The sequence below is a fragment of the Coregonus clupeaformis genome, chromosome 16 (assembly GCF_020615455.1).
Source record: "Coregonus clupeaformis isolate EN_2021a chromosome 16, ASM2061545v1, whole genome shotgun sequence".
Taxonomy (NCBI): Eukaryota; Metazoa; Chordata; class Actinopteri; order Salmoniformes; family Salmonidae; genus Coregonus; species Coregonus clupeaformis.
Genome location: NC_059207.1, coordinates 44,398,936 through 44,416,526, shown reverse-complemented (window position 1 = coordinate 44,416,526; position 17,591 = coordinate 44,398,936). Strand labels below are relative to the sequence as shown.

The 17,591-nt window shown below is 46.7% G+C and overlaps 1 protein-coding gene across 1 annotated transcript in view; it reads right to left on the bottom strand.

The window, feature by feature from the left end:
• Positions 1 to 16,505, bottom strand: part of LOC121584987 (single-stranded DNA-binding protein 2) — a 113,890-nt gene extending 97,385 nt beyond the window's left edge. The window contains exon 1 of the mRNA XM_041901274.2: positions 16,331 to 16,505. Within this exon, the coding sequence (XP_041757208.1) occupies positions 16,331 to 16,386 (56 nt within the window). The 5' untranslated portion in view covers positions 16,387 to 16,505. The remainder of the gene's footprint in view (positions 1 to 16,330) is intronic.
• Positions 16,506 to 17,591: the final 1,086 nt, after the last annotated feature.

Below are 17,591 nucleotides of genomic sequence, written 5' to 3'. Positions count from 1 at the left end.
TCATTTTGTCTGTCATAGTTGACGTGAACCTATGATGAAAATTACAGGCCTCTCTCATCTTTTTAAGTGGGAGAACTTGCACAATTGGTGGCTGACTAAATACTTTTTTTCCCCACTGTATACACTACCGGTCAAAAGTTTTAGAGCACCTATTCAGTTTTTCTGGCTCTCACAGACCTGTAACTTCTTCCTTAAGAGGCTCCTCTGTCCTCCACTCGTTACCTGTATTAATGGCACCTGTTTGAACTTGTTATCAGTATAAAAGACACCTGTCCACAACCTCAAACAGTCATACTCCAAACTCCACTATGGCCAAGACCAAAGAGCTGTCAAAGGACACCAGAAACCAAATTGTAGACCTGCACCAGGCTGGGAAGACTGAATCTGCAATAGGTAAGCAGCCTGGTTTGAAGAAATTAACTGTGGGAGCAATTATTAGGAAATGGAAGACATACAAGACCACTGATAATCTCCCTCGATCTGGGGCTCCATGCAAGATCTCACCCCATGGGGTCAAAATGATCACAAGAACGGTGAGCAAAAATCCCAGAACCACACGGGGGGACCTAGTGAATGACCTGCAGAGAGCTGGGACCAAAGTAACAAAGCCTACCATCAGTAACACACTACGCCGCCAGGGACTAAAATCCTGCAGTGCCAGACGTGTCCCCCTACTTAAGCCAGTACATGTCCAGGCCCGTCTGAAGTTTGCTAGAGTGCATTTGGATGATCCAGAAGAGGATTGGGAGAATGTCATATGGTCAGATGAAACCAAAATAGAAATTTTTGGTAAAAACTCAACTCGTTGTGTTTGGAGGACAAAGAATGCTGAGTTGCATCCAAAGAACACCATACCTACTGTGAAGCATGGGGGTGGAAACATCATGCTTTGGGGCTGTTTTTCTGCAAAGGGACCAGGACGACTGATCCGTGTAAAGGAAAGAATGAATGGGGCCATGTATCGTGAGATTTTGAGTGAAAACCTCCTTCCATCAGCAAGGGCATTGAAGATGAAACGTGGCTGGGTCTTTCAGCATGACAATGATCCCAAACACACCGCCCGGGCAACGAAGGAGTGGCTTCGTAAGAAGCATTTCAAGGTCCTGGAGTGGCCTAGCCAGTCTCCAGATCTCAACCCCATAGAAAATCTTTGGAGGGGAGTTGAAAGTCCGTGTTGCCCAGCGACAGCCCCAAAACATCACTGCTCTAGAGGAGATCTGCATGGAGGAATGGGCCAAAATACCAGCAACAGTGTGTGAAAACCTTGTGAAGACTTACAGAAAACGTTTGACCTGTGTCATTGCCAACAAAGGGTATATAACAAAGTATTGAGAAACTTTTGTTATTGACCAAATACTTATTTTCCACCATAATTTGCAAATAAATTCATTAAAAATCCTACAATGTGATTTTCTAGATTTTTTTTCTCATTTTGTCTGTCATAGTTGACATGTACCTATGATGAAAATTACAGGCTTCTCTCATCTTTTTAAGTGGGAGAACTTGCACAATTGGTGGCTGACTGAATACTTTTTTCCCCACTGTATAGATTGCAAAATAGTTGGGAAGAGATTTTTGACGTACCGATTCCATGGCATAGTGTTTATGAACTGATACGCAAAACGACGCCGCAAAACGTAGAATTTTTCAATTTAAATTATTATATACAATTCTTGCTACCAATAGAATGTTATTTGTATGGGGGATACAATCTTCCCAGCTCTGCAGATTTGGCTGAGAAGAGACAGAATCATTAGATCATTTGTTTTGGTACTGTCCATTTGTAGCTTGTTTCTGGACACAGGTCCAGGAATGGCTGAAGGATTGCAATATTTGCATGGAGCTGACCCTGCAGATAGCACTACCGGGTGATCTGAAAAGTCATAGTCAATCGATCAATAATATAATAACACTTTTAGCAAAAATGTTTATTTTCAATTCACAAACTGTAGAAACAATGAGAATAGAAAGGTTCAGAACTTTTGTAAAACATCACAGTACAGTTGAAAAATATATGGCAAATAGAAATCCAATATGGATGGTGTTAAGAGATAGATGGGAGGTGTTGAATGGAGCTGAAGGATGGGACTAATAACAACAACTAATCACAACAAGATAACTAGTGTAAGACATGCTGTGTCCATAATAAGTATATACTGTAGGTTATATATTGTGAGCTTTTGTGAAAAAGCACAGTTAGAAAGATATGGCATATAGAAGCATACCAGATGGACATCATGAAAATGATAATAATAATAATAATAACTAAAATTAAGCATATAGGAATACCTATTTCTTTGTTAACCGCTCAACACAGAATAGCCACATGTGCGCACTCCCTCAAATCATTTGGAGAAAATATCCTTTCTATTTTATTCTGCTTTGTTCAATTGTATTCTTCATACTATAAAATAATGCCATGGAATTCTAAGCAAATCTTGTCTGCTAAATGAACTAGTGTAGCCCACAGCCATTTGGCATAGCCAGATCAGGACCTAACATAAGGACAACTCAGAGTATGCGTCACGAATTCCGCCGAGGCTGCCTCCCCTCCTTGTTCAGGCAGGCTTCGGCATTCGTCGTCACTGGCTTACTAACCACTGCCGCCTCAATTATCATCATCACATTTGTCTTGTCAATCACACACACCTGGTTCTAATCCCCTCATTAGTCTGTGTATAAGTGTTCCCTCTGCCCCCTTGTCCTAGTGGGTGATTGTTTGAATGTGAGAGTAGTGTAGCTCGGTGGAGCTACTCGTACCATTTTGTTTCCAGGGTAGATATTTCCCCTGTGCCTATGTATTGTATGGAGATACCGTTACAGTGTATTGCCAGGTGGATGGATTATCTTGACAAAGGATAAAATGCTCACTAACAGGGATGTTTGGTTTTAATTCCAAGATGGCGAAGTAGTGCTGTTCTGTTTTTGTCGTGTGTCTGTAAATAGCCTGTAAATACCCAGTTTTTTTGTATTTTTCGTACATATTTCCCTATCAGACTTTTCATCCTTCTACAAAATATACTTTCCTGCAACCCGCCTCACTCAATGTGGAACGGATTCTATTATTGACTTACATTTATCTAGAATCTCCAGTTGAAACTAGCTAGCCAGCTAACTAGCTACTTGCTATTAGCCACAGTTAGCGGTATTTCACCCAGAACATTGGATTTTTTTTCTGCGGGATTAATTTAATCACTGGATATTAATCACCGGATATTCGGCCAGTCTGCACAGCGCGTTATCGACCCAGAACATATCAGTTTTTCTGCCGGAATCACTGAATCACTGGACCTTTAACTCCGGATTCATCGCTACCAGCTAGCTGCAACTAAATGGACGCTGTGGTCTGGCTAATCATCCTGAGCTAGGCCCATCTCCCGGCTATCTACCTCTCTGTCAACCGGACGGGACCACCTAGTGTTGACACGGAGCCCCGCCGATCCTACACGACTGGTCTGCCGACGAAATCGTCTGATGTGGTTACGACGACGTCGACCACGAAGATTCCATCTGCTAGCCCCGGCCCGCTAGCACACGCTAGCCGTGGCCTCTTACTTGCTAGTGCTTTAGCAGCCTCCGAACTATCCTATTGCTGTTCACCGGACCTTATGATAACTCAGCTATACAGCTGATGTCTGCTGGACTGTTCCTTTTTACGGTACTACATCCTGTTTAAGTTTAGCCTCAGCCCAAACATGGTTAGCTTATTGTTGTTTCGGTTATTTCTAATTGTACTATTTCACTGTAGATCCCCCAGCCCAGCTAAACCTGCCTTAGATAGCTCCTTTGTCCCACCCCCATACACGCAGAGACCGACTCAATTGGTGCCTCTAGTGATACTATCTCTTTCATTGTTACCCAACGCTTAGGTTTACCCCCACTTTACTCATATCCTTCCATATCCTTGTCTGTACATAATGCCCTGAATCTTTTCTACAACACCCGGAAATCTGCCCCCTTTATTCTATGTACCCAACGCACTAGAAGACCAGTTCTTAAAGCCTTTAGCCGTATCCTTATTCTAGTCCTCCTCTGTTCCTCTGGTGATGTAGAGGCTAACCCAGGCCCTGCAGCCCACAGTATCACTCCTACTCCCCAGGCGCTATCATTTGCTGACTTCTGTAATCTCAAAAGTCTTGGTTTCTTGCACGTAAATATCAGAAGTCTACTTCCTAAGTTTGAGTTATTCACTGCGTTAGCACACTCTGCCAACCCTGATGTTCTAGCAGTGTCTGAATCCTGGCTCAGGAAGGCCACCAAAAATTCTGAAATTTCCGTCCCCAACTATAACATTTTCCGTCTAGATAGAACTGCCAAAGGGGGTGGAGTTGCAATCTACTGTAGAGATAGCCTGCAGAGCTCTATCATACTATCCAGGTCTGTGCCCAAACAGTTTGAGCTTCTACTTCTAAAAATCCACCTTTCCAGAAATAAGTCTCTCACTGTTGCCGCTTGCTACAGACCCCCTCAGCCCCAGATGTGCCCTGGACACCATATGTGAATTGATTGCCCCCATTTATCCTCAGAGTTCGTACTGCTTGGTGACCTAAATTGGGATATGCTTAATACCCCGGCCATCCTACAATCCAAACTAGATGCCCTCAACCTCACGCAAATTATCAACGAACCTACCAGGTACAACCCTAAATCCGTAAACATGGGTACCCTCATAGATATCATCCTGACTAACATACCCTCTAAATACACCTCAGCTGTCTTCAACCAGGATCTCAGCGATCACTGCCTTATTGCCTGCGTCCGTAACGGGTCCGCGGTCAAACGACCACCCCTCATCACTGTCAAACGCTCCCTAAAACACTTTAGCGAGCAGGCCTTCCCTAATTGACCTGGCCCAGGTATCCTGGATGGATATAGATCTCATTCCGTCAGTAGAGGATGCCTGGTTGTTCCTTAAAAGTAATTTCCTCTCAATCTTAAATAAACATGCCCCATTCAAAAAATACAGAACTAAGAACCGATATAGCCCCTGGTTCTCCTCAGACTTGACTGCCCTTGACCAGCACAAAAACATCCTGTGGCGTACTGCATTAGCATCAAATAGCCCCCGCGATATGCAACTTTTCAGGGAAGTTAGGAACCAATATACACAAGCAGTCAGGAAAGCAAAAGGCAAACTTTTTCAAACAGAAATTTGCATCCTGTAGCACTAACTCCAAAAAGTTTTGGGACACTGTAAAGTCCATTGAGAATAAGAGCACTTCCTCCCAGTTGCCCACTGCACTGAGGCTAGGAAACACTATCACCACCGATAAATCTACAATAATCGAGAATTTCAACAAGCATTTTGCTACAGCTGGCCATGCTTTCCATCTGGCTACCACTACCCCGGCCACCAACTCTGCACCCTCCGCTGAAACTTGCCCATGCCCCCCCGCTTCTCCTTCACACAAATTCAGACAGCTGACGTTTTGAAAGAGCTGCAAAATCTGGACCCCTACAAATCAGCTGGGCTAGACAATCTGGACCCTTTCTTTCTAAAACTAGCCGCCGAAATTGTCGCAACCCCTATTACTAGTCTGTTCAACCTCTCTTTCATAACGTCTGAGATCCCCAGAGATTGGAAAGCTGCCACGGTCATCCCCCTCTTCAAAGGGGGGTGACACTCTAGATCCAAACTGCTACAGACCTATATCCATCCTGCCCTGCCTTTCGAAAGTATTTGAAAGCCAAGTTAACAAACAGATCACCGACCATTTCGAATACCACCGTACCTTCTCCGCTATGCAATCCGGATTCCGAGCTGGTCATGGGTGCACTTCAGCCACGCTCAAGGTCCTAAACGATATTATAACCGCGATTGATAATAGACAGTACTGTGCAGCCGTCTTCATCGACCTGGCCAAGGCTTTCGACTCTGTCAACCACCGCATTCTTATTGGCAGACTAAATAGCCTTGGTTTCTCAAATGACTGCCTCGCCTGGTTCACCAACTACTTCTCAGTGTGTCAAATCGGAGGGCCTGTTGTCTGGACCTATGGCAGTCTCTATGGGGGTGCCACAGGGTTCAATTCTTGGGCCGACACTTTTCTCCGTGTATATCAATGATGTCGCTCTTGCTGCTGGTGACTCTCAGATCCACCTCTACGCAGACGACACCATTTTGTATACATCTGGCCCTTCATTGGACACTGTGTTAACAAACCTCCAAACGAGCTTCAATGCCATACAACACTCCTTCAGTAGCCTCCAACTGCTCTTAAACACTAGTAAAACTAAATGCATGCTTTTCAATCGAACGCTGCTGGCACCCGCCCACCCGACTAGAATCACCACTCTCGACGGGTCTGACCAAGAGTATGTGGACAACTACAAATACCTAGGTGTCTGGTTAGACTGTAAACTCTCCTTCCAGACTCACATAAAGAATCTCCAATCCAAAGTTAAATCTAGAATTGGCTTCCTATTTCGCAACAAAGCCTCCTTCACTCATGCTGCCAAACATGCCCTCGTAAAACTGACTATCCTACCGATCCTTGACTTCGGCGATGTCATTTACAAAATAGCCTCCAACACTCTACTCAGCAAATTGGATGTAGTCTATCACAGTGCCATCCGTTTTGTCTCCAAAGCCCCATACACTACCCACCACTGTGACCTGTACGCTCTTGTTGGCTGGTCCTCACTACATGTTCGTCGTCAAACCCACTGGCTCCAGGCCATCTATAAATCACTGCTAGGCAAATCCCGCCTTATCTTAGCTCATTGGTCACCATAGCAGCACCCACCCGTAGTCTGCGCTCCAGCAGGTATATCTCACTGGTCATTCCCAAAGCCAACACCTCCTTTGGCCGCCATTCCTTCCAGTTCTCTGCTGCCAATGACTGGAACGAATTGCAAAAATCTCTGAAGCTGGAGACACTTATCTCCCTCACTAACTTTAAGCATCAGTTGTCAGAGCACCTTACCGATCACTGCACCTGTACACAGCCCATCTGAAATTAGCCCACCCAACTACCTCATCCCTATATTGTTATTTATTTTGCTCTTTTGCACCCCAGTATCTCTATTTGCACATAATCTCTTGCACATCTAGCATTCCAGTGTTAATACTAATTGTAATTATTTTGCACTATAGCCTATTTATTGCCTTACCTCCATAACTTGCTACATTTGCACACACTGTATATATATTTTCTGTTGTATTTTTGACTTTATGTTTTTTACCCCATATGTAACTCTGTGTTGTTTTTATCGCACTGCTTTGCTTTATCTTGGCCAGGTCGCAGTTGTAAATGAGAACTTGTTCTCAACTGGCTTACCTGGTTAAATAAAGGTGAAATAAAAAAATTAAAAAGATAGTTTCCCCTGTGCCTGTTTCGTTTGTCGCTATTCCAGCGTATTTTGTGTAACGAAGGAATAAACTCTGTATTCGGTGATTACCCTCCTGCGCCTGACTCCTTCCATCACACTCATCACAGAATCACCCACCCGCTATGGAGTCAGCAGGAGAAAAGGGCATGCCTGGAGTCGTGGCACGAGTCCAGGAGCATTCCACGATTCTGGCCAGCTTGGGGGAAGCGATGGATCGGGTTCTTCAGGTCGTCCAAAGCATGGAGAGGACAGGACCTGATTTGTTGAGACCAGCTGGTCAACCGGATCCAGCCACCTACACCCCAGCACCCGGAGGGATCCAGATATCCCGACCAAGGGCGTTCAATGGGACGGTAGCGCTCTGCCAAGGACTCCTCCTCCAACTAGAGCTTTACTTCTCCAGCATCAGGCCGGCGCCATCGGAGCGGGAGAAGGTGTCCGTCCTCCTTTCCTGCCTCTGTGGGAAAGCCATGGAGTGTGCCAACGCGGTGTGGAACGAAGGAGGAGCCGCGTTGGAGGACTACGGTGAGTTCGCTCGCCTCTTCCGGGTGGTCTTCGATCACCCGCCCGAGGGTCGAGAGGCGGGCGAGCGGCTGGTCCACCTGAGGCAGGGGCCGAGGACCGCGCAGGACTTCACATTGGAGTTTCGGACTCTGGCAGCGGGGTCCGGGTGGAATGAGCGGGCCCTGATCAACCATTTCCGGTGCCATCTGCGGGAGGACGTCCGATGGGAGCTAGCCTGCCGGGACACCATGTTGTCCTTCACGAGACTGGTGGACATGGCCATTCGTTTGGACAACCTGCTGGCAGCCAGAGGACGTCCTGGTAGGGGTCTGCCCGTTTCCACTATGGACGACTCGGATCCCGAGCTGATGGAGCTGGGTGGAGCCACCGTCCGAGAGAGCGGAGGAAGACAGCGACAGTGCCACTCTGGTGGCACGAAGGGACAGTACACCACACGTCATAGTCAACGTTCTTTTGGGCCTGGAGGCGGCAGGCAGGGCACTCTCGCATCACCCTAGGTATCGAACACCCACACTTGTTCAGAGCCCTCTGCTGCACACTGTACCCTACCTATCCACTTTCCCGATCACATGGTAGTTCCCCAGTGTAAGGCGCTAGTCGATTCAGGCGCAGCTGGGAACTTTATGGACAGGACATTCGCACGCCGTCAAGGCATTTCATTGGTTTCCCTATCCATTCCACTCCCCATCAGAGCACTTGATAGTCAACCATTAGGGTCCGGGTTTGTTACGGAAGTCACTATACCAGTCACCATGATCACCCAGGAGACACATTGTGAGCAGGTAATTTTTTCGATTATTGAGTCTCCTGCTTTCCCTGTGGTATTAGGTATCCCTTGGCTAGCACTCCACAACCGCACCTTCTCATGGCCGCAGAGGGCTCTCATGGGGTGGTCGCAAGGGTAGGTGTCTAGGTGTTTCCGTTGGTGCAAGTACGGTGGAAAGTCAAGACGGTACCTCCACCGTGCGCATTCCCCCCGAATACCTCGATTTGGCGCACACGTTTTCCAAGACGCGTGCGACTAAATTACCACCTCATCGGGCGGGGGATTGCGCGATAAACCTTCGGGTAGATGCTGTACCTCCCAGGAGTCATGTGTACCCCCTGTCACAGGCTGAAACGGAGGCTATGGAAACATACGTCACCGAGTCCCTGGGCCAGGGGTATATACCTCCCTCCACTTCACCCGCCTCCTCGAGTTTCTTCTTTGTGAAGAAGAAGATGGCAGTCTGCGCCTGTGCATTGATTATCGATCACTGAACAAGGAGACGATTAGATTTAGTTATCCTCTCCCCCTCATTCCTTCAGTGATTGAGTCAATGCATGGGGCGCGCTTCTTCACTAAGCTAGATCTCAGGAGTGCATGCAACCTGGTGCGTGTTCTGGAGGGGGATGAGTAGAAGACAGCATTCAGCACAACCACGGGGCATTATGAATACCTGGTGATGCCCTACGGTTTGATGGATGCTCCATCCATCTTCCAGTCCTTTGTGAACGAGGTGTTTCGAAACATGCTTGGTCGCGGTGTGGTGGTCTACATCGATGACATCCTGGTGCATTCCGCTACGTGCACCGAGCATGTGTCCCTGGTTCGCAAGGTACTGGTCCGACTGCTGGAAAATGACCTTTATGCCAAGGCAGAGAAGTGTATGTTTTTCCAGCAGTCTGTCTCCTTCCTCGGATACCGTATTACCACCTCAGATGTGGAGATGGAGGGAGATCGCATTTCAGCCGTGCGTAATTGGCCGACTCCAACCACGGTTAAGGAGGTGCAGCACTTCCTTGGCTTTGCCAACTACTGTACTATCGGAGGTTTATCCGGGGCTTTGGCAAGGTCGCAGCTCCCATTACTTCCCTGTTGAAGGGTGGGCCGTCCCGGCTCCGCTGGTCTGCTGAGGCTGACCTGGCCTTCAGGAGACTGCGGGGTCTGTTCACCTCAGCCCCGGTACTGGCCCACCCTGATCCATCACTACCGTTCGTAGTGGAGGTGGATGCATCCGAGGTAGGGATAGGCGCTGTCCTTTCCCAACTCTCGGGCACGCCACCCAAGCTCCGCCCCTGTGCCTTCTTGTCTAAGAAGCTCAGCCTGGCAGAGCAGAACTACGACGTTGGTGATTGGGAGCTGTTGGCTGTTGTCCGAGCTTTGACCGTGTGGAGGCATTGGCTCGAAGGGGCGAAACACTCTTTCCTCGTCTGGACGGACCACCGTAATCTGGAGTACATCCGGGGAGGCTGAATCCTCGCCAGGCCAGGTGGGCCCTATTCTTCACCCAGTTTGATTTTACACTATCATACATTCCGGGTACGAAGAACGTGAAGGCAGACGCACTGTCCCGGCTGTATGACACAGAGGAGAGGCCCAGAAACAACACCCCCATACTCCCGGCCTCCTGCATTGTGGCGCCGGTAGTATGGGCGATGGACGCGGATATAGATCAGGCATTATGCACAGATCCATCTCCACCTCAGTGTCCAGCTGGGCTGCGGTACGTGCCTGCTCTTATCCGTGATCGTCTGATCTTCTGGGCACACACATCACCCTCCTCTGGTCACCCAGGTATCGGTCGTACAGTGCGCTGCTTGATCGGAAAGTACTGGTGGCCTACTTTGGCTAAGGATGTGAGGGAGTACGTCTCATCCTGCTCAGTGTGCACCCAGAGTAAGGCACCTAGGCACCTCCCAGCGGGTAAGTTACAACCTTTACCAGTTCCACAACGACCATGGTCTCACCTTAGTATTGATTTCTTGACTGATCTTCCCCTCTCCCAAGGTAACACCACCATCCTGGTCGCTGTGGACCGCTTTTCCAAGTCCTGCCGCCTCCTTCCTAAGCCCGGTCTCCCCACTGCCCTGCAGACTGCGGAGGCCCTGTTTATTCACGTCTTCCGGCACTACGGGGTGCCAGAGGATATAGTGTCCGACCAAGGTCCCCAGTTCACGTCCAAGGTTTGGAAGGCGTTCATGGAACGTCTGGGGGTCTCTGTCAGCCTGACCTCTGGGTTCCACCCAGAGTCAAATGGGCAGATGGAACGGGTAAATCACGATATAGGTAGGTTCCTGCGGTCCTACTGCCAGGACCAGCCGGGGGAGTGGTCGGTATTCTTGCCATGGGCAGAATATGCCCAGAACTCTCTCTGCCACTCCTCTACTAACCTAACACCATTCCAATGTGTTTTAGGTTACCAACCGGTTCTGGCACCGTGGCACCAGAGCCAGAGCGAGGCTCCTGCGGTGGATGACTGGTTTCGGCGCGCTGAGGAGCGTGGGACGCTGCCCACGTTCACCTCCAGCGCGCCGTGCGTCGTCAGAAGGCCAACGCTGACCGTCACCGCAGTGAGGCCCCGGTCTTCGTACCGGGGGATCTGGTCTGGCTCTCGACCCGGAATTTGCCTCTGCCTGCCCTGCCGGAAGCTGAGCCCGCGGTTTGTGGGGCTGTTCAAAATCCTGAGGAGAATCAACGAGGTCACTTATAGGTTGTTACTCCCCCCTGATTACCGTATTAACCCCTCGTTTCATGTGTCTCTCCTCAGGCCGGTGGTGATTGGTCCGCTCCAAGAGTCTGAGGTACGGGAGGTTCCTCCACCTCCTCTGGACATCGAGGGGGGCCCGGCGTACTTTGTCTACTACATCCTGGATTCGAGACGTCGGGTGGGGGGCCTTCAGTACCTCGTCGCGTGGGAGGGGTACGGTCCGGAGGAACGGTGCTGGGTCCCCGTCACCATCCGGCTCGCCCTGCTCCGCGTCCTCCTGGCCGTCCCTGCGCGTCAAGGGGGGGTATGGGGGGGGTACTGTCATCACTTCCGCTGAGGCTGCCTCCCCTCCTTGTTCGGGCAGGCTTCGGCGTTCGTCGTCACCGGCTTACTAACCACTGCCGCCCCAATTATCATCATCACATTTGTCTTGTCTTGTCAATCACACACACCTGGTTCTAATCCCCTCATTAGTCCGTGTATAAGTGTTCCCTCTGCCCCCTTGTCCTTGTGGGTGATTGTTTGAATGTGAGAGTAGTGTAGCTCGGTGGAGCTACTCGTACCATTTTGTTGCCAGGGTAGATATTTCCCCTGTGTCTATGTATTGTATGGAGATACCGTTACAGTGTATTGCCAGGGTAGATAGTTTCCCCTGTGCCTGTTTCGTTTGTCGCTATTCCAGCGTATTTTGTGTAACGAAGGAATAAACTCTGTATTCGGTGATTACCCTCCTGCGCCTGACTCCTTCCATCACACTCATCACAGTTTGCTATTCTGTTTTTCTGAAACAGACTTCATTTTCTTCATATCTAGCTTCTTTAGACCTGTCTAAAATAAATAATGGATTTATTGTGAAGGTGTAGGCTATATTACATGGATTTATTAGACTTTTTAAAATGTAGATGTTCCAAATGTCAGCATTAGTGGCTTGTAGGCTATGTGTGGAAGCCAGGAGATGCTAAATGTGTTTATGTTAATTAACGGTAAATTACTGTGAGACCGACAGTTATTTGCTTGACAATCACCGGCTGACAAAATGTTGTGACCGCCACAGCCCTAGTTACAGTGGGGAAAAAAAGTATTTAGTCAGCCACCAATTGTGACTCAAGGTCTGACCTTTATTGTTGCACTCATTTTCATTCAGAAACTTCTCCTCTTCTTTCCATGGGGTGCATGGCAGTATAATCTACTCAATGAAGGTGGCGATACACAGGCCCTGGCATCTAACCAAGGAGTTAGAGAAGGAGTTCAACTTTGCCAGCCACATAGATGACAACCAACCACATATTCTGGTAAGGGCATGTCCTCCCATTGTCTACAGTGGGGGAAAAAATTATTTAGTCAGCCACCAATTGTGCAAGTTCTCCCACTTAAAAAGATGAGAGAGGCCTGTAATTTTCATCATAGGTACACGTCAACTATGACAGACAAAAAATGAGAAAAGAAATCCAGAAAATCACATTGTAGGATTTTTAATGAATTTATTTGCAAATTATGGTGGAAAATAAGTATTTGGTCAATAACAAAAGTTTCTCAATACTTTGTTATATACCCTTTGTTGGCAATGACACAGGTCAAACGTTTTCTGTAAGTCTTCACAAGGTTTTCACACACTGTTGCTGGTATTTTGGCCCATTCCTCCATGCAGATCTCCTCTAGAGCAGTGATGTTTTGGGGCTGTCGCTGGGCAACACAGACTTTCAACTCCCTCCAAAGATTTTCTATGGGGTTGAGATCTGGAGACTGGCTAGGCCACTCCAGGACCTTGAAATGCTTCATACGAAGCCACTCCTTCGTTGCCCGGGCGGTGTGTTTGGGATCATTGTCATGCTGAAAGACCCAGCCACGTTTCATCTTCAATGCCCTTGCTGATGGAAGGAGGTTTTCACTCAAAATCTCACGATACATGGCCCCATTCATTCTTTCCTTTACACGGATCAGTCGTCCTGGTCCCTTTGCAGAAAAACAGCCCCAAAGCATGATGTTTCCACACCCATGCTTCACAGTAGGTATGGTGTTCTTTGGATGCAACTCAGCATTCTTTGTCCTCCAAACACGACGAGTTGAGTTTTTACCAAAAAGTTATATTTTGGTTTCATCTCACCATATGACATTCTCCCAATCCTCTTCTGGATCATCCAAATGCACTCTAGCAAACTTCAGACGAGCCTGGACATGTACTGGCTTAAGCAGGGGGACACGTCTTGCACTGCAGGATTTCAGTCCCTGCCGGCGTAGTTTGTTACTGATGGTAGGCTTTGTTACTTTGGTCCCAGCTCTCTGCAGGTCATTCACTAGGTCCCCCCGTGTGGTTCTGGGATTTTTGCTCACCGTTCTTGTGATCATTTTGACCCCACGGGGTGAGATCTTGCGTGGAGCCCCAGATCGAGGGAGATTATCAGTGGTCTTGTATGTCTTCCATTTCCTAATAATTGCTCCCACAGTTGATTTCTTCAAACCAGGCTGCTTACCTATTGCAGATTCAGTCTTCCCAGCCTGGTGCAGGTCTACAATTTTGTTTCTGGTGTCCTTTGACAGCTCTTTGGTCTTGGCCATAGTGGAGTTTGGAGTGTGACTGTTTGAGGTTGTGGACAGGTGTCTTTTATACTGATAACAAGTTCAAACAGGTACCATTAATACAGGTAACGAGTGGAGGACAGAGGAGCCTCTTAAACAAGAAGTTACAGGTCTGTGAGAGACAGAAATCTTGCTTGTTTGTAGGTGACCAAATACTTATTTTCCACCATAATTGGCAAATAAATTCATTAAAAATCCTACAATGTGATTTTCAGGATTTTTTTTCCTCAATTTGTCTGTCATAGTTGACGTGTACCTATGATGAAAATTACAGGCCTCGCTCATCTTTTTAAGTGGGAGAACTTGCACAATTGGTGGCTGACTAAATACTGTTTTTCCCCACTGTATGCTGTAGCCATTTCTGTGAATGTCTGAACATTGCATTCAAAAATAAACTGGTCACATTCAGGACATAACTTTGTAAGGACTGTGTTTGTGCAAAATGTTTCTTTGAAAAAACAGCTCAAATGCTGACTGTTGCGTCAATCGAAACTGGACGTTCTAAATAAGCGTTCTAATCACACCGAATGAGCATACGCTGCAGGGACCACTGTAGAATGATCACACCCGTTGTTGGTATGTGTGAAAAGGTTCAATTTGGCAGAAGCAATTGGGCCTGGGTAGGTTAGGGCCTGAATGTCGCAGGTGTAGATAGGGCTCGGGCTTAAAATTCATGCCCGTGCAGGGCTCTATGCTGCATCAGTTGGGCTACAGGTGATAATGCGTATTGCTAAATAACACCCCAGCCTGATAATATGGACCATTTTAGGCTAATTTTTGGAGGAGAAAATTATATTTTTAATGGTGTCACCATCCTTTTATTTTTATTCATTTTGGAGTAGAAAAGTCACCAAGGCTGCATTCAGTACGAAAAAACGTAATGAAATATTCAGTTAAAACGTAAACAGTGCTGTTCTGAACGACCAGTTGAAAAACGGGGAAGGGTTGTGTTGTGGGTTAAAAATGCACCACTGCCCTTCAAATACCTAAATCATGCCCATTGACCCCCATATAAGGGTGTTGACCCCGGAACCCATTGACCCTAACCTCCCCAATATGCAACACAAAGTTAAGCCCTTTGCAAGAATTGACTAATATTGGCCATATTCTAATAATTATTTTGTGTCTATCACCCCAATATGCAACACAAAGTTAAACCCTTGGCAATAATTGACTAATATTAGCCATATTATAATAATTATCATGCGCCTATCACAAAATAAAAATCAAACCCTGTCGAACAGATAAAAATGTATTAGATCTTTAGAAAATCTGCTGTTTCCATTACACATGTCGCATTTTTTCTTTCAGACGTCAATTCAACCAGTGTGAGCCAAGTGCCTGGGTTAATAGAAACCTGCCTAATGTAACCAAGTTCTCCTGTCTGTCTCGCGGGAAATTGTTTCTTCTTTAGACAAGATGTGCTCACTCAACAGAGACATTCGTCGGAAATAATTCTGAGGCTACGGTATGCATAACATGATATTAATCTTTTATAAATCTTTGACAGAAATTACATTATGTTATAGGCTATGTTGACAGAAATTACACTTGAAATGCCACCGGCCGTGCACTGGCGACAATGCGTTAATTATTTGCTCAACTGAAGAACACATTGTTGGTTGCAATGTGCATGCATTGTATAGTTATATAGTTATAACATGTTTTTCGAAAATGTACATAAGCTTATTGTTTAGGCACCTTGACCAGTATGCTACGCTAGACTATGCAAGTAAAAGGTCAGGTAATGGTTATGGTAGCTTAATAATGATGACAGATACCACATTAGGCTATGCTGGCAATTTAATAGCCTGTCTGTCTGTGTCAGCTGCTGCTAGCTGCGAGGTACTGTAGCTTGCAATGGATGGGTTGATTGAACTAACAGCGATAGTGTTACCTGCTTGTCAACTTAATGCAAAGATAACTTCTACTCACAACAATATGCACTACGTGGGCATGTAAGCGTGCATAAAGCTCTACTGAAAAACTTGAACATAACAGTTGCCTAGACTTTACAACAGCTACCTCTACAGCCAGTATAATGTTTTTGCATACTATATAGTGAATTAACGCTAAACTGACTAACTGTAGATTGATAAGCATTGCTGTCAAAAATATATACTATGTCGCAGAAAGACTAGCCTAGTATAATGGGAAAAGGTGTCCTAAGAACCACGGTCATGTAAATCGGCTAGCCTCGTGCATATATTCTATTTCACATGATGTTCTATTGTAATCTTTCTCGTAATATCCAGAATGTATAAAGAAATTGACATGGTCAACTTTTAAAGCCAATCATGCCTCTATCAGTCTCTTGCAATGTCTCTCTTCTCCGACAGCAGCTCCGTGTGTGACTGCCACGGACGCTCATTAACTTTCTCAATCCTCCCTCATTGCCGCGGTTTCCCCCCATAAATAAAACTTACTTTTCTCTTGCTTGGCTGTCGGACGGCACGTTGTTACTCTTGCCTTTGGCGTACATGCTTGCAGAGAGCTCCGATTGTCACGCACCTGTCAACCCATCACAACCTCCCTGGGTACAGCCCCATCACCATGGTGACACAAGCAACGTCGCTTGCCATTGGATGTCCTGGTATTTGAGCACACCCATTTTCTGTGGTAAACGGCAGTGACTGACAGTTTGCTGGCCACACCCTTCCTTATAATTCCCCCAGAACCTCCCTCTCTCCCCCTCCCTCCCCTGCATTATCTCTGTCTGTCTGTCTGTCTGTCTGTCTGTCTGTCTGTCTGTCTCTCTCTCTCTCTCTCTCTCTCTCTCTCTCTCTCTCTCTCTCTCTCTCTCTCTCTCTCCTTCCGTCTGCCTTGCCTGTGTGTGCTGCTCTCCCTGGCGCTTGCACTCACATACACGCATACACACAGAGAAGCACACACTCACGCAGCCTCACACACACGCACACACAGAGACAAGCACTCAAGCATGCACTCTCTCTCTCTCTCTCTCTTTTTTTTTTTCTCTCTTTCTCTCTCTTTCTTTCTCACACACACCCGCACTCCCTCCCTCCATTCTAATCTCTGAGTGCAAGGGGGATTTGAAACAGTCCGAGTAGGATTTTAAACAACTGGCTGCTCCTTTAATAGACAATCACACCCTCTACAATCACACCCGACGCACAGACAGCGCATTGCGCAAACAACCCTCACAAATATGAACTGGAATTACATGGGACTATTACATAGCCAATGTTGAATTTGGGAATGGGTGTAGAATGGAAGAGACTGGCGAACAGAGGTTAGAGATCCAACAACATTCTGTAGTGTTGTATTCCCTCCTCATGTGAGCCAATTACACACAATGTAAACAAAACAATGAAATGCATCATTTTCACAATGGCAACATTTTGAATAATCCACTTTGGTAGGCTAACTCATCTCTTGTCCATGCTGTTTTCAGTTCAATCCGTTAAAGGCAATAGTGTAGATCTCTCCACCCTCTCAGTTGACACAAGTTGACACCTTGTGAATGACTGTAACAGGGAGCAATAGAACCTGAAGTGTTGGGAACAGAAACGATCACTGACTTATTTGTTCATTTGAGTCCCCTCTCATCAGTTGATTATCAATGGATTTGCGTAATACAAATCTTGCTATATTTTCCCATTTTTATATGTGATTTAGACAGCACTGATTCTTCTGTAGAGGCAGTAGAAGAACAAGGAGGTATCCAAT